We start from the raw sequence: 18,944 nt of genomic DNA, 5'->3' as shown, positions 1-18,944 counted from the left end.
GTTCCTTGTATAAATAGCAGGAAAATTAACAAACTATCTTATTAAATTCAGGAAAAACTTGTTGATTCCATTTTTTATTTGACTTTTTTTTAATTGTTTAAAAAAATCAATCTGGATAATCTTTATTTTTTTATTGATTTACTTTTACCTATTTTTTATCTCGAGGTTTTTCCTAGCAATTTTCGCGATGATTTGAAAAGCCGATTTGTATAAATTCTCAAGTACGCCAGAATTTTAAATGAGCTGTCAAAAAATTTTTCAGGACATCAAAAAGTGAATCGGTGATAGGCAGGAACAAAATGGAAGCTGTCAAACTCATTCATCTTGTTGCCATTTATCATTTTTAAATTATGAAGCAATGCAGTTGTTCATGACCAATATTCAATGATCAAATGCTTACGGCGCTTAGATTGCATACTTTTTAATGCACTTTATATTTGTCTAGTTAAGTAAATAGGGGCAAACGATATTTTACAGCAGCTATCAGGTCATGGTCCCTAAAAAGTGAGACACCATGTGAATAGAATATTACATCCGGGCAGTGAACTTGTATTTATGCAAATCTGGCGGTTCCACTTTATTATCTGCAATATTCTTAAAAATACTTTCATTCTTTTTTTCCGGTTAAAAGTGTGAGTGGAAAAAAAAATGGCGAAGATTATCTTTTCTTATCACAGTTTTTAATGAGCGAATTTTCACGATTTATTACATTTCGGTTAGACAGAAAAAGAATATTATTCAAAAAAAAGAAAGAAAAGAAGAAAAAAAAAAGCTTCATGCATTCCAAACGGCTCTATATATTATGTTTTTTTTTTTTTTTTTTTTTCGTATTCAATTCGAAAAGAATAATTTGGAGAAAGACTAGAATATGAGAAATGGTGAAGATATGGAAATATGTGAAAAGATTAATTTTCATAGAAATGCTCAAGTGTGAAATTCTGTAAAGAAAAAGATAAATTGACTATTATTTACTTATGCGGATGTACAAAAAAATAATAGCATTACGATAAATAATTAACGTATTTTATTTATCGGCTCTATACCTACGAATAAAGCGGCGTTTGCAAAAACTATACATTTCAATATTATTAATTTTTCATTGATCTATTACCTATTAATAGGTTATCGGTCGATTAATTAATAAATATAATTTAGCATTAATATCATGATAATGAAAGATTTGCTAATAATCCTATAATAACAAAAAGCGGGCAATTTTATGTCATACGGAAAAAAAAGATACTCCTATACTATACTACAAGATTTTATTCTACTCTAGAATCGAATTATTTAATTTCATTGCCTTAATATGTGCGAGCACGTGACATAAGACTGTTATTCTCAACATTTCGAACTTATCTCATAAAACATTTGAGTTATTAAATCAAACATCGGGGTATTTTTTATTATTTTTTTTAAAGAAAGCAACCTCAATCGTATCGAAAGGAAAAGCTCTCACGGTTAGCTAGACGGTAACGAGAGTTGGTAATCCATTATCCGGGGTTGTTATGTGTCAGTACAGTAAATAGTGAAAGTGATATATAGATCCAATATTCTATTTTGGATTGCTTGTATTGAGAGGAGAATTTGTATACACAAATCGATAGAAATTTTGCAAAGAGTTATAAGACGATTCGAAGGTTTAATTTTCGCTCGTGCGCAAGAATCTTAAGTAGCGGTAGAGTCAGAGGAGCCGTAACGCTTTGCGAAATCTCTCAAATATTAAAGTGCTCCGATATGCTAATCCATCTGTTATAAACTGCTGTAAAATGTCAACCTTATTCTTCTTGAAGCTCAACTGCTACAGATAAATGTGTACGAAACAGTTATAAATATAGCATAATTAATTTAAGACATGGGAGGTGGCACTTAAAATCGTTTTATTTGCTCACTGCAGGAAGGTAACAACTGCGAAAATTTTATGAAATAGATTTCTATGCGGAAATATTATTTTTGGTAATGCAAATACGCATCTTGCAATAGCAGAGTTTCCAACGTAGCAAAGGTTTTGCTTAATTTTGATTTTTTTTTTTTTTGTGTGTGGATTGTTTAGAGGAAATTTTCAAAATTCAACTTGTAAATAGTTATTAAGAAAACACTTTACAGAAAACAGAATGATTACCCCTTTGCCCCTCCCCTTCTTGCTCGCTACTGAAGCGACTATAGTTTGTCTATGGTAAGAACTCTCCTTGCCACAAAGTCTGCGGCCGTCTGCTGCTATGGAAACAAGAATAGCGCATTTCAGGGAGGGTAGCTTCTCTTCACTTCTAGGGCCAATACAATAAACCGAAGAAAAAGATTCCCTTTCTCTCGCCGACCCGAACCAAAACCTGCCCTAAACAATGACCCCACACCCCTACTTGAAATGGTTATGCCTTGTTACCATAGTTACCGCCACGGGTCCAGACAAATGGCTAGGGGAGTTCTTACTTTAGGCAAACTATACATTGATTTTGATGAGGGATGTCTCTGAATTCGTGCGTCAAACTTTGAGAACGGGTAAAATAAAATGCATAAAAAGAATCATTTTGGCAAATAATATGGTGTCAGAAATGAAATAGTCGAGCATAAATAAGAAATTTTTTTTCGGAAAAATTAATACCCAAAATTTTGTTTTATATCTTTGTTATATTCTTTTAAATGATGCGTGAAAACTCATCTACTCTCCCTTATACGCTTCCAGCATTTTTGTGATAAATAGGGTGATAAACGAAATGATTTTAATTCACTGTGAAATATTCTTTCACAATGAATTAAATGAGGTAAAACAAGAAACGATGAGATAAATAGTTTAGAAGATATATCGATATTGTGTACAAAAGGTACAATTTTGTACTTGCACTTATTTACGCGTTTTACATCGCTATACTAAAAAGTGAAGTATTGTTACTTACGTAATTTTTATCGCTTAATCAAATGAGATCAAACAAGAGGCAAAAGGGAGAATATTTTGAAGTTGCAAAGTGCTTCATGCGAATAAAAAGTACTATTTTTGAATTGCATTTATTATGAATAAATTTAAAGCAATTTTTGCTGTTGACTTAAATTTTAGCTCATTCTAATAAAAATATTCCGTAAAAAATTACTTGGGAAAATATATAATATACGATCAAGTAAACTGTAGATTGAAAAGTAAAAAGTGTGCACAAGTACACCCTAAAAGTAGTACTTTTGATACATGAAACTTTTTCACTATTCTTTTTACTGTCTCGCGAATATTCTCATTTACTTAAGCGTAATAAAAAACATACCTAACACTTGTGGAAATAACGAGGTACAAGTACACAGTTGTACTTTTTGTACATAAAACCCCTTTTAGTTTCGAAACTAATCGTCCGATCATCTCGGGATTGGTTTTATTCAATTCCGCTGAAAACGGAAACAATGTTTCACTTGCCTATCTAGAAAAATTTCAACTAACCCTTTCAAATCATCCCTATAAAGGTGAAGCATAATGAGTCGGGGTTTGCAGATGTTTATAATGACATAAATAAGCTTTCTGACAAACAAAAAAATTTCGTGCGTATTAATTTTTCCGAAAAACACTTAAAAAAAACTCTTTACGTGGATTAGAAAGTGAAGGCGGAAAAACAATACATTTTAAAGAAATGAAGTTCTTTCTTTAGTTTAGTTTCTAAAGTTGACGTTTTAAATCGTCTGCGCGATTTTTTTTTCTTGTTGAAAAATATTGAATACGGTTACTTTCATTTTAAATGATCTATAATACAATTTTATTAAGTTTAAATGGCATTACGCGATCGCTTAACTTCCAGTTGCTGCTGCATCTGTTCGTGAAACACCTGGCATCTTCAAAAGAGTACGCTAGGCCTGTCACTTGTCTATATTTGAGCACTTTCTGTAATGTTATGTAAGTAAAAAAAAAGAACTTTAATTTTTCATTTTTATTTATTTATTTTTAGTTTCCATAGCATTTCTAGTCTTTTAGCTTATACTTTTTATTTCTGACCTCGTTTTGTTATACAATAAGAATGCTTTTTTACGTGCATTTTACCTACACTTAGAGTTTGACTCAGGAATTCAGAGGCACTCTGTACGTTATAAATTTATCAACAAAAAAAGCATCTTTTATAATAAGTTCTTGTACAGTATCGGTACTTCAATCAGAAAAATTTTGTTATTTTGTTTGATTTCATAATTTACCTAATTCATAGTTCGAACTCCCATGCTTGAAGATAAACTTTTAACAAGTTAGGTTTTCAGAACGTAAAAATCCAATAATTAGAAAAAGTTGTTTAGAGTAATATTTTTTGACTCATTATGCGCATAAACCAATAATGCAAAGTGCTCTTTTATCTCTATCTATAGGCTAATTTTTAGAGCCAGTATGAGAAAAACAATTTTTAGTTCTGTATTTTCCCTAGTTTTGCGAAAAGATTCAAGATAGGAGAATATTAAAACGTGTAATCATGCTGACCATCTTGTTATAGGTTTCTTACAAGTGTCATGTTTTTTTAATTATTATTTATTTCTTGTACAATCCGAATACTTTTAAAATTCTGAGAAAAATCTAACTATCCATGAAATGTTTTATTTGAAAGTTTAGAATAACTTTTCGGACATCATGTACATATTTAAGATTGAGAATCGTTTATATACACATTAGTTCAATTACTCTTTCCATGAATATATAACAGAAGATTCCGTTTTCATTTTATATCGGGTTGAGTAAAAAGTTTTCCGCCAAAGGGAGATACCTCCGCGCTAACAGCAGCCATTCCCGTGGTAGTCAACTTTTCTCTAAATTGGTTTTCGCATTTCAAAACTGAAAGTTGGAACTACACAACTGTGTAATTTGTTTGTCATAACTTTATCTGGTGCACCAAAAAAGTGCTTAAAATGGAGCTATCACGTCAGCAGATCAGAACGACGATTATGTAACCATGAGTTTCGAAATAAACTTAGTGCAACAGAAAGGTACAAAATTTTTTTTAAAGTTTAGGTTTCAATACTGTTTCTTATGATACAATAAAAGTTTAGTTTCAAAAGTTTAAAGTTGAGAATTTCGGCACTGAAGATGAACCACGTTCTAGCTGCCTTATTGAGGTTGATTGTGACCAGTTAAAGCAAATCATTGATTAAGACAGAAATGTTTCAACACGAACCATTGTGTCAGAGCTTGACGTTTAAGCAATAAACAAACAATAGTTAATGCTTTCAAACGCATAAATCTAACGTTTAAGTTTAATCGCTGGGTGCCTCGAGAAATGACTGCTGAAGACAATAGCCAGAGACAAGCGGCCTGTTTGGCTTTGCTCAGAGATCAAAGAAAAGAGAACATTCTGGATAGAATTGTGGCCTGTAATGAAAAATGGGTATACTACACCAAAACAAGCCGTAAAGGAGGGTGGTCAGCACCCGGGGAATCGGCAGGTTCGGTTTGCAAAACGAACACTAACAAGAAGGTCCTTCTCTGTATCTGGTGGTATTTTCGTGGAATTATCAATAAGAAGAACCTGAAAGGCGGGCAGGCAATCAGCAGTACAATATGCAGTAATATGCTAATTAGAGTTAGCGAAAAACGAAAAAACGATTTCAGAAGGTACGTGGTTCTCTTTCATCAAAATAACGCCCGACCACATGTTCGTGCAATGACAGACTGGAAGCTCTACATGCTATAGTGGGATTTGATGCAACATCCACCATAAAGACAAGGCATGACGCCTTCGGATTGCTATCTGTTTTCAAATCTGCAGTTGTATCTTGATGGCACCCATAAGTGGTTGGTAAATGAGGCCGATAGTTTTCTGGACTCATGCACACCACAGTTATTCGTAGAAGGGGTGGAAAAGTTGCCAAAACGCTGGCAGACTATTGTTTATTTAAATGGAGGTTACTAACCTCATTAGCTTTGCTGATTTTGTATGTATTTATCATTTTACAATTTTTTTTCTGAAAACTTTTTACCTAACCCGATATATACAACAGCTTATGTACATAATTTTTTTTAAAAAAAGGGAGGGAATGTTAAAAATCCATTTTTAAAGTTCTTAGAATGTATCATACAACTTTATTTAAATACTACTATACAATTTAATGTCAATGAAAATTTTAGGCAAGTTAATAATTTTAGGCAAGTCAATAATGTAGCATTTCTTTAAAAACCAAATATTTCAAATTAAACAAAGAAGAAATTTCTGCTGTCTAAAGAAAATAATTTTTTTAGACAGGAAAAAAATTATTAATTCTAAAAAAAAAAATGTCTTCTAATTGTCTAATTCTTTGTTCTGAAAATTTATAACAATAGAACTCAAAGACATGAAATGTTTCGTTTGCTTTACAAAGCAAACTAAGTTTACATTTGTTTAAGCAAACTAAAAAAATATTTGTTAATCTTAATTATTATCGAAGAATTTTCAGGTATAATTTATATTGAAAACATTTTTTCAGTTTCAAAAATATGAGTACAACACGAAAAAATAATCTCCATTTTATATTAGAGTACAATAAATAATAATTTTGCGTTTTTATTCTGTTGTGATAGGAAGTTAAATTACCGAAATTAAAATACTGAATAAAAGTACATAGCGAAGTTTAGAATTGTTTCTTTTTTACAGTGAACAATTCATGTTATAAGAAAAGTTCATAAAGTCGATTTATTTTAGGGGAGAAAAATATAGTAGAAGCCTGTAAAAATGAGGGATTTTTTAATTAATTTTGCAACGATCGTGATAAACTTAACTTAATACATTTTTTAATCGTGTTATACGTGTTTTAATCTTTATTTTATCATGTAACAAATACAAAAATTTAAAGAATTAGCTCTCATATAATACTATGCTTATAGTCTATTATTTTTTAAATTATTAATAAAACGCTCATGCGTTTAAAAAAATTATCCAAATTTGATTCCATTTTGATTTTTTTAAACAACATTAATATTGTTTCCGTTGCACATAAGATTCTTAAAAAAAAAAATTTTTTTTCTTTACAAAATAGTGAGACCCTGTTGGAGCTAAAATATTCGACCTAGAAACTGTCAAATTTACTCAAGATATTTCTTCTTTAATTCTATACAATATCATCTTAGTTGGCCAGACAGCACAATGTAGGCCAATGCCTTCCTCTGAAGATTTCTCCATAACGATTTATCTTTGATCTTTAATTCTTTTCATTAATTGCAAGAAAATCAGACTGCACCGAGTCAGCCCATCTCAACAGTGGCCTTCCCAGTTTTCTTGTTCCAGTGGGTCTAAAAAGCAATATCTTTTTTATTGTATTGCCATCACTCATTCGAATCACGTGGGCTATCCAATTCATTCTATTTCTTTTTATGTATTTAATAATATCGGGTTGTTTATAAATTTTGTACAGATCAAAGTTAAATCTCCTTCTCCAGTTATTGCTATCATTTACAGCACGATATATAGGGGAGAGTGGGGTCAATTGTAACAGGGTACGATTGTAACAGAGCAAAAATTTCGAGTCTCGGGTTCTAGATTTGGTTCCTAGGTGGCGCACAAGGTGTATTTATTAAAGTAAATTTGTTTAAACAAAAAAAAAATTATTAACCGAATATGTAAGTGGACACCTTGATTAACATTTCAATAAAAAGGAATTAGTTTTGTTAATTAACTAGAAATTTTTTTAACAAATGAAGCTGAAATGGCGTCTTGGGGACGATTGTAACAATAAGTTAAGGGACGATTGTAACAGCTGAAAATAAATAATCTTATGTTTACAAACCATTACTTAACTCTTTAAGAACCACCAATAGTTTCCTATATCATTTATATTATGTTGCATGTGCATTATTTTATTTGTCACCTTTCACAGCATAAATTAAAATTTTTAACCCCTTAAAGTTAAAAGTTTAACCCTTTAGGTCTATTATTTTTACTCCTGAAATATCACTACTATTTTGATCAATAAAAAAAATATATCACAACTATGATAATATGTATAATTAACTATGTTTTAGTTGAATTTATGAACTGTTACAATTGACCCCGAAAGTGGGGACAATTGTAACAAGTGCACGACTGTCAAAAATTGTTAATAACTAATATAATAACACTTAAAATAAGGTATTTATTTTTTTTCTAGTAGAGGATAGTCTACTTTACTTGTCTGTCAATTAATATTAATAATATATTGGATTTTTTGTTAGTTAAAAATAGTTAAGTAAAAAATGCTACAATTGACCCCACTCTCCCCTACTCCGTAAAATCTTTCTCTCAAATATTGAGATACAATTTTTCCTCCAGTTTTGTCATTGTCCAAGCTTCAGAAGCATATGACAAGACTGATCAAGAAGCAAGGGATATGGCAGAAGCATATGTGAAGACAAGATGTACAAAACTCTTGTCAGTTTGCCAAACTGACAAGAGTTTTCTACGTCTTGGTCAGTTTGACGAACATCAATTCAATATTTTGGTACAATAATCTTCAAGGAATTAACTATTCAAAAATGCGAGAAAAAAAATTACTCTTGGGTAATTTTTCTGTGTCATTCGCTTTTTTAATTCTACATTACGTTTCTAGTTGATTGAAAATTGTATACATTATAATTTTTCTTTATTATTAACAAGTTATTTTTTCCCAAAATTACCAAAAGCTGTGGAGATAATCTCATCCTCCAAACAATATTTGCTTCGCATGATTGAATTTACAATATCAATTTATAAATATTACGCGATAAATAAAAATTAAGATTAAAAAAAAATATATGAAGTGAAAATCAATTATGTAAGAGTAAGTTGAAGACCTTTTATCAGTAAGAACCATATGTACCGTTCTCATCATTTTAATTTTAATAAATTAAACTAGGTAAATGCTTGGTATCTATTTATGTCATCGTTATCTCATTATTAAAAATAAATCTATTGCAATCAGAAAAGATAAGTCTTATTTTATTCGTAACTAAAATTTTAGCGCTTTAGTTTTGTAAAAATTGAAATCAATTTCGATATTGATTAAATAATATAATAGTGAATTTTGTAAATTAATTTAATACCGTATTTAGTTACATTATTGGTTCTCCTCTTTAAATAGTGTTTACTAAAAAAAAGAAAAATTGGAAGATATAATTCGATGTTCGACCAATATTTCAACTATCATAAACGGTCACATAATCATCAACACGGCTGACAGATGTCATATCATCATTGGTCATTTGAAATCTCCAAGTATGACTATTTCTCTTTGCGGTCATGTGAATTTGTACCTATCGAAGGTAAGAAAGAATTTAAAAATGTCCAAAACAACTGTCCTTTATATTAGTTTTTACTCAAATATTTTCTTATAATAATCGCGACTGATTAGTCTGATTAGTCCGCGATTGATACATTTAAACTATCCACTGACTTATAATTTAATAACTCATATTCTTAAAAAAAAAATTTAAATACATAATAATTTTTCTAGAATTAGTTTCTTTTTAAGACCATCTATACAGCTCTAAAACAAAGCTTTTGAATTTTTCACAGTTTTAAATACTATGTTTTTAGCTAATTTTAAATCAATATAACGGCACTAGTATAGGCCGCTATACATAATTTAAGAGCATTTCACTAAAATATGATAATTTTGTATCAAATAAACTTATCCGAAATTATTTGCTGTTGCACTCCTGAGGACAGTTGTGTTTAATCCCTTCAGCAATAGCAGAATAAGAAAGAAGCGCTTTCCTATGACCGCATACGTACTAAAAAGTAAGTAAATACGAGAGTTGAAAAATTGAATATGAGACTTGAGAGACCGAAATTGAGATCGCGATAGCATGATATTGAGCCGCTAGAGTCCGAAAGGCTCGTTTCATATATGATACTGAGAGTCGTGAAGGAAGAATCCCGTGATCACGTATATTTGATTACGGTCTTGAAAGGGTTGATTTGTGAAGAACAAAAAGACTTAATTATTTGTAACTAAAAATAACACTAGATCTGAGTGATTTTCATCTATGTCTATCTAATCAGATAATATGTCTCACAATTTTGGAATAGAGTGTAAATTATTGTCTGTGCCATTCATTTAACAATATGCTTTCTTTTTCCGAAATATTAGGTCGCTTTTGTGGCTGTTTAAGTAATCAGAATTTTAACCAGTTTCCGATGAACTTGAGTTCTGAATTCTACGAATGGAACTCAGTGTTTGATCGCAATATTAATTTCAATTGTTTCCAAACAGCAACTAGGAGTATCTATCATCTTATTAACGCTAACGAAATTTATCTTCAAACCAATTTCGAGTTGCTGTTTTTTTCCGACTGGCATAATGCTAAATTTCAACTGGAGCTTTGTGCCTCATACTAAAATAAATTCGAATTGTTTCCTACATGGTGAATACAAAATTTATCGTGAATAGAAATTTCGTACACTTTTAAACGTAAGCAAATTAAACGACACAAAATTGAAAATAGTGAAATAAAATAAGATGAAAACAGCGTTTTTGGTCTGACAAAAACATAGAAAAGAAATTTTTAAAAAAAAACTGATAACTATTTTCTTTTTTTAGTTTACTTGAAGAAGAAAAAATACGCAATTTTTAAATTTTTATTTTATTTCATCATTTTCTTTTTATTAATATTGCTTCATTATTTTTTTTATTAATATTATTAAATATTATTATACATACATTTTTGTTAAAAGTTTTAAAAAATAATAATGAAAAAATGCACGTTTTCATTATTTACAAAAATAATATCTTAATATTTTAAGAGGTTGTGTTCGAAAGGACAAAAAGATTCCTCTTAGTGTAGCACTTTTAAAACAATGAATTTTCTTTGTTGAAAAGAAGTTAAGCAACTTAGCCACTAGAATATTTTTATCAAATTCTTAAACTATATATATTTGGATGTATAATTAACAAATTCCTGTTTGAAACAATAAAGGATTATCTCCCAATCGAAGAAACATTTATCTCCTATATTGCTTGATAAATATTTATTCTACATTATTTAGTCTCTTATATTGTCAGGGCATTAAAAAAGTTTCCAGGCTTATGATATTATCCTATGCATCCTATGTGAAATAGTTAAGCAAGTTTGTTTTTTTTTAACAGATTTATAGAATGGCCTTGCAAAAATTTGAAAGTATAATCCCTTTTTTAATATCTGAAATTATATTTAATGAACCAGAGAGCCCATTTAGGTAAAATTTTGTCAATGTCAGCTGTTCCCAAAAGACGTTCCGCGTTGAAGGGTCACAGGGGTTCCGAGAATGAGGACTTTTTCTAACGATTGATGATTTTTGAAATCTGTAATTATATCTTATTAATAATTCATTATTTATTTAAGATTTTAGTTCTAAAAAACCATTTATGAAAGAAACTATTAAGAAATTATTTCTTAGATACTATTTTCATCAAAATAGCAAAATTTAACAATACATATGTATTTTTTCAAATAACAATACATCGAATAAATTATGAAAAGAATATGCATAGATAATATGTTGCGTTAATATATCTCATCGAATTTTCCAATTACAAAATAAAATAAATAATTTAACGTTAGAGAAAAGGATTTTTCTGATATCCACTCTCATCATTTGTGACATTTTTTCGTTTTCTTCTTAACGAATGCCTTAATACAGTTTGTTCTCTTCATTTTCAACTTACGCGTACATTAAAAACAATACAGTACTAGACTAGATGCCGCCCTGCTAGTTAAATGATCTGAGGAAAAAATTTATTTTAAAGCTACTATTAATAAAACAATGAGAAAGTTTTATTTTTATTTTTAAAAAATTAACTATTTTCAAAATGATTGGTTGTCTAATCAAAGATAGTTAATTGTAAATTTAATTATTATGCTTACCATTTTATAATCATCGTTGAACAGCCAACCCAATTTTTTGTTCCTTCTTCCCTTTTTTTTAACGACTACTAATGTTTAACTCCGCAGCCTTGTAATTTTGGACCCAATCCAGAATACAAGGGAACTCCTGGATCAAGTATTGGGAGTTATTTGCCTTCGTGGAAGACTTTTTAATTTAACTAACCCTCATTTGCATTACATGGAGAGGAAAACCTCTCACAGTTCACACGACAAACGGGGACTCTATCCTATATCCCGTCTATCACTGGGGATATTTTATGTCAGTGCTGTGGTCGGTGCAAGCCCGATGCGGAATTCGTATCGACCAGCCATTACGAATTTGATTCGAACTTGGTTCCCCTCATTAGAAGGCGAACGCTCTATCCCCTGAGCCATCGCGGCTCTATGCTCTCAATTGCTAATAAACTTATTGATGAATACGAGATTCCGTAAACAGAAGGGCGACCATTTAGGATTACATAGCCGAAAAAAATTGGGAACCACCGACCTATATCGTTCCAGTGAATTTAAAAAACTCTAACCAGTGGTCCGCAAAATAGTCGAAGAACATCTCAAAGATACATCAATGCATACAGCGAGAATCGTACCCTTTACCTCATTGCCTTAGAATGTCCGGGAAAATTGTCTTGGGAATTTTCGATCATACTAGCTGGAGATTTATGCATAAATGACTTATATAGAATTAAAAGCTTTTATTTCATCATTTATGTGAATTAAATATTGTTCACAGCGCAATCAAGGCAAGCTTTCTTTAATTATAAAACTATAATCAATGATAAATATAAAAAAAGGCTGGTTGTTGTTGTTAATTTACGTCGCACTAGAGTTGCACAATGGGCTATTGGCGACGGTCTGGGAAACATCCCGGAGGATGATCCGAAGACATGCCATCACAAATTTGATCCTCTGCGGAGGGAATGGCAACCCCGCTTCGGTAGCCCGACGACCTGCACGCGAAGTCGAGCACTTTACGGTAGAACAGTTTAAGAGGACCCATACCGCACACCCTCGGTCCCTACGCAGGCTGATCCAAGTGGTCACCCACCTGCACACTGACCCCAGCCAGTGATGCTTGACTTCGGTGATCTGCTGGGAACCGTGTCTTTACGATCAGTCCACTGCGGAACAAAGAAAGGCTGGATAACTCAGTTTAGACTGAGACAGAGAGGGCTGCAGGTTCGTTTTTCAAAATCACTGAAAATCCTAATTCAACGCGAATAGCAAATGGGAGCGTAAATTTGGATTAGCTTTGGTAGAGTGATTGATTGGATGGATGCATTGTTCAATAACGCAATAATTGGAATCAGCTACATCGCATTAGAATTAAAACGATACAACAAACTCGAAATAGCACTCGGTGGTAAAAAGTTATCTTGAAGAAGAAAAATCCCAAAAAAGAAGAAAGGTCACTGGGTCATTAGACCCGTTTTTCCTAAAAATGTCCAACTCCCCGTGGTGCAAACTTTTTAGAGGGAAGCATGCGTAAAATAAAATAGAAATTTATTTGCTACCCTTCGAATGTAGTTTAAAAATCAAACCTTCCAAGCATATTTGCATTGAAGGATAGAGAGTTGTGAAGGAAGAAATAATATAACATCGTTAGTTGACCTTTCAGAGAGTTTGACCAGACGAAATTTAAGCTTCACTCATTTTCTTTCTCTTATTTTTTTTCCTCATCCAACTCGATTCAAAAATAATTTTATACAACTCGGTGCTCACTTTCACTTCTTCCCCTGCCGGCAGGCCTGTTTGTCAAGGTTTTCTTTTTCTACTTCTTCAAAACTGAAAAAAAGGTTTTTAGGCCGCAGCAGCAACAATTTGCTCTTTGCATTCATACAGAAATGAAAAACGAATGCTCCAATCACTATTGGGAAGAAGAAAAAAAAGTCCATCAGTTAGTGTAGTAAGGGGACGACATAGATAATGCGCTTAATTGCCTGATTAGATCGAATCTTTCGCCGCCTAGTTCACCCCAAGGTTCAAAAATCGTCACCACGTGATTGTTCATGGGACCTCGTGTTTTCAGTTTTGTGAACTTAGCGTAAGAAGTCTTGTCCGAATTTTCGTCTGGATGTAGCTGGAATTTTCGAAACTGTTTTGCGCTGCTTGTTTTGGCTGTGCGTGAAATGGGAAGCATGTTTTTTCAAGAAAGCTTCACCAGTAGCGTTGATTTTCCAACTTACATACCGTGGCAAACTTTATCTTCGGATCTTTCGGACAAATTAAAGCATGGATCGATCCGAATTAATCGGAGCAATAGAGTCGAATATGCCACCATACAAGAGGAAGGCACGCCTTTACTCGAGAACGGAACCCGTAAGGGTGATGGACCCATTACCGATGGTTCGATTGTTACAGAAGCAGTCAAAGGAGGTGAGTGCTAAAATTAGAAAATTTCTAAAATGCTTTATATTTTCTGATTGAACAAAAATCTCTATGTACTATATTTTTTAAAGAATCACAAATGCGGGCTCAGATTTACATCTGACTGCGCATTACACGCAATTTGAACGTGTACAATTTGAATTACGTACAGTTGACTCATTTTGTACAATGAACAAAAAAGCATTCATTTTTATTTTTTTGTAAGATTTTTTACAATTTTCATTTGATTACATAAAATATCAGATCCTGATGTGTTGGACATTGTTGTAACGATCCGTTAATTTACAGGATTATAAATTAATCGAAAAATGAAAAAAAAATTGCTAAGATACTATCTTAATTTGTAAGATAAAATTGAAAATACTTTTTTTCAAATTAGGAAAATTATATCTGATTGAGCCTCAAATTAATGCTTGAAATTGTCTGTGAGACTCATCAACTGATTACTCTCAAATTAGAACTTGTGTTTCAAAAAATAGATAATCAGTTTAATTTTCCCGAAATTTTTTAAATATCTCAAATTAAGTTTTTTTTTTTCATTTATTTTTTATTATTGATCCATCAAACTATAAGATTATAAATTCGAAAAATGAAAAAAACATTTTAAGATGTTATCTTAATTTGAAGGATTAAACTAAAAAGAATATTTTCCAATTCGAAATTTTACATCAGATTGAGCCTCAAATTAATGCTTGAAATTTTTTTTGAGACTTCAACTAATTACATTCAAATTAAAACTTGTTTTATGAAATAATCAGTTTAATTTTCTCAATATTTGTTTAAAAAAATTATTTTGATCTGTTTAATCCATCTATTTACACGATTATAAATTATTCGAAATATGAAAAAAATTAATATACTGTCTTAATTTGAAGAATAAAACCGAAGGTTATTTTAGAATTTGGAAAATTACACCTGATAGAGCCTCAAATTGATGCTTGAAATTATCTTTGAGACTCTTTAACTGATAACTCTTTAATTCGAACTTGCTTCATTAAATAATCAATTTGTTTCATTCATTCCTTAAAATAAGTGTTTTTTATTTTATCTGTTTATTGAAAGAAAAATTTAGAATCTTTTGAAGTAAAAATTAGTAACTTAACGGTGGTAGGAGAAAAATCCTACATAGTTATAAATAATTTTTTAAGAAATTTTAAATTTAAATAAACTGCAATTTTACATAATTATGAGAAAAAACTTTACGATTTATTTTAATGAGTAGATATACTTAAAGTGCTTTATTTTAAAATAATATATTAATGTTATTGGAATATATTTTATTTTATAATAATTATAAAGTGCCTTGTGAAGTAATAATTAACAATTTTACTTGTGCACAATAACTGAAAATATCTTGTTGGATTTCTATCTATAAATCTATTTTCTCAAAAGTATTCAATAAATATTAAATAAGTAAAGAGTACTCTAATTACACAAAAAAAAACTTATTTATATTTTTAAAAAAATTTAAAACTGTACGAACGCCTTGGAATAACACATCGCTGGTTCAAAACTAAAACTACACTTCTGCACTCACTTCTCATGTTATTTCAATGAGAAGTGAATGCAGAAGTGTTTTAGTTTTGAACCAGCGACATGTTCACTTGGTTTGACTCTTAACATGTTTTTTAACTTAACGGATCATTGAATATCATCTTTCTAAATCCTAACCATATCAGTGATACTTATTAGTAGTTTTGTTTTTGTAAATGTTGTCATTCCGTTCAACTTGATTTTGGAACCAAATCAGACGCTGTAAGTTTTTCATTTTGTATAAGTTCGTGGTTTTCCTCGCATGACACCTTCTTATCTAGGGATTTCTTTTCTTTAGGTAGACGTGGATTTCATGACTCTCACACCTAGTTATCTCTTATTTTTTTTAAAATATCCGAATTTGTTTATAGTTCCATTTCATTTAAGCTACAATGTAACGAAATGTTGTTTGAATTTTGCGCAACATAACAAATAAAAAAAAGAAAAGAAAACAGATAATTTAAAAAGATAATTTAAAAAGATAATTTAAAAAGATAATTTAAAAAGATAATTTAAAAAGATAATTTAAAAAGATAATTTAAAAAGATAATTTAAAAAGATAATTTAAAAAGATAATTTAAAAAGATAATTTTAAAAGATAATTTTAAAAGATAATTTTAAAAGATAATTTTAAAAGATAATTTTAAAAGATAATTTTAAAAGATAATTTTAAAAGATAATTTTAAAAGATAATTTTAAAAGATAATTTTAAAAGATAATTTTAAAAGATAATTTTAAAAGATAATTAAAAAAGATAATTTTAAAAGATAATTAAAAAAGATAATTTTAAAAGATAATTAAAAAAGATAATTTTAAAAGATAATTAAAAAAGATAATTTTAAAAAATTTTTTAAAAGAAATAACTTTCCACCTTGTTTCATTTTTCCCCCTCCAGACTAAAGGACTAATATTATTAGTCTAAAGACTAAACTAACGGAAGCTAAACTAAACCAAAATAAAAGAACTAGCAGTAATTCCCAACTAATGGACAACAAAGTTGTTTAAAAAATAAAATAATCCCCAAAAAAATTAAAATTAAAAATATTTTTGAAAATAAAAATGTTGTTTTTCGCTTTATAATTAGTAAAAAGTATTAAAATCGACAGGAATTCTTTAAAAAAAAATGAATTACGTTCGGGATCGAAACGCATAGCATTTTATGCCCTCCCTTAAATTCTAATCTATTTTTTTAATTGAATGTATTTTTTTATAACTTTCTAGAAAGGTTTGATATTATGAACTACTTTATGTATATTTATTATTTCGTACTCATTTTTTATATTGTGTTTCAAATAACGCAGATTTACTTATTAGTGCCCACGTACCATTTTTATATCTTATTTTTGTAAAAATATACGACTTAGTTTATAGCGCCATTTCATTTAAGCTACAATGTAATGAAATGTTGTTTGAATTTTGCGCAACATAGCAAATAAAAGAAGATAATTAAAAAAGATGATTAAAAAAGATAATAATTTTTTAATTATCTTTTTTTATTATAAACTTCTTTATATATATTTATTATTTCGTACTCATTTTTATATTGTGTTTCAATTGATGTAAGATTAACTTATTAGTGCCCACGCACCATTTTTAGGAACAGTTTGAAATACACTACTCTGAGATACTATTTTTTCGACCTTATTTCTAAGTATTTACATTTTTTTTTAATTATCAATGACAGCACAGTAAAACATTTGATTAATACTGTGAATTCCGTTTCATTTCTATGTTCAACTCCAAAGAATTTTTCACAACTTTAAAAAGTGATATTTTGTTTAATTTTCGTTTTTCGAAACTAATTTATTAACGTTTAGTAAATATTTAAGTAAATAAAACTGTAAGAATACTTTGTTTCTTAACATCTTGTTCGTGGCTTAGGTTTGAGGAATTTCTAATAGTGACGTAATATTGCCTGTTAGTGCTGTATAGCCGATTCCGGCTATTCTGCCATCAGCATTGACATTAGACTCAGTGTTCTATAATTCGAACATTTAAATTTTAAATCAAAACTAAAAACATATGCTATTTTGAATAATTAAATGGGTGTTAAGAATATTTCTATAGAGTGTAGCTTGAAAAAATTGTTTTCTAAAAGAAATATCAAAGAACCTTAATTATTCTCTAAATTAAAATTTAACCTAGTAAGGCTTATGTCACAATTTTGCAATAACATTCTGTGCATCATTAATGAATGTCACGAAATCTTTTGGAAATTTACTCTTATCTTAAATACTTTGCTTTATTTGAATTACTTCGAAAATTCCTAATATTTAGAGATATAATAAAAAATGTGGAGAAGAATATCTAAATAAAAATCTAAAATTAAGTAAGATCTGAAAATAATTTTTCCATTACTGTCCCAAAAATGTTATCTAAGTAAAGCTCAATTAACTTATAAATGATTATACAAATTTGTACACTTCCTTTCTTTAATTAGTGCATAAAAAACGACTATGGTTTCTGATTTATATAAATATGCCACATTATCGCATAAAAATATACTGAAATGCTGCATTATTAATGAAACGCTTGATACGTGTTATCATTTATAAACCTCTAAAGGATATAAATGCCTGAATTTAATTTATGTTATACTCATCGAAAAATAATTTTTAGAGCTTATCTTGCATTTTGGAACCCAGCCTAATAAGCGTAACACCCTGCGACCACGAATGGCTTAATCTTAGGCATTTAAAACCTTGAGTATCCCAAAAATATATATTGTTAGACTTGTCAATTATATAACAATCCGTGAATATTCGTATTTAAAGGAACGATTCGAAATTTCGTTACGCACAAAAACTAGTTCCTAAGAAAGAGAGAGACCTTGGTTTTTTACAACAGTGTCTGTCATAAGCCTATTCGAGACTTTTATCCTATGAATATAAGTTTTGTTGTGTTAATTTTAACAAAAAATTCATATTATTACAAAAAAATTGTGTTTAGATTAATTTAATTTAGATTTATTATATTAAGGCTGTTTTATTTTTTTCATTTTTTATGTATGACATAATTTTTGAACACCTCTTCCAATAATCTTATATAATGAATTAACTTTAATAATTGTATAACTTGCTTTAATAACCTGTTGTTTAGTAACGTTTATTTTTATAGTTTTTGATCTTACGCTCGGGTTTTAGCGTGCTGAGGTGCACTTTTAATAGCTTAATTAATTAAGTCGTGCAGACACATTAGTGTCAAAAATTCGGTTCTTTTTATTAAAAAA

General features: G+C 29.7%; 1 protein-coding gene across 3 annotated transcripts in view; it reads left to right on the top strand.

Annotated features, from left to right (window-relative positions):
- Window positions 1–3,760: 3,760 nt before the first annotated feature.
- LOC107444729 (sodium-coupled neutral amino acid transporter 7) overlaps window positions 3,761–18,944 on the top strand; it is a 62,025-nt gene continuing 46,841 nt past the window's right edge. The window contains exon 1 of one of the 3 annotated variants that reach the window (XM_043039717.3): window positions 3,761–3,868. In XM_043039717.3, coding sequence (XP_042895651.1) covers window positions 3,862–3,868 — 7 coding nt within the window. In that variant the 5' untranslated portion in view covers window positions 3,761–3,861. Of the gene's footprint in view, window positions 3,869–8,852; window positions 9,194–13,352; window positions 14,171–18,944 lie in introns of those variants that run through there. The other 2 variants (XM_021148058.4, XM_021148057.4) reach the window with 2 other exon arrangements.

Source organism: Parasteatoda tepidariorum, chromosome 1, assembly GCF_982258835.1.
Source record: "Parasteatoda tepidariorum strain Cologne lab strain chromosome 1, Ptep-v5.0, whole genome shotgun sequence".
NCBI classification, from domain to species: domain Eukaryota; kingdom Metazoa; phylum Arthropoda; class Arachnida; order Araneae; family Theridiidae; genus Parasteatoda; species Parasteatoda tepidariorum.
This window is presented reverse-complemented; position numbering and strand designations above follow the sequence as displayed.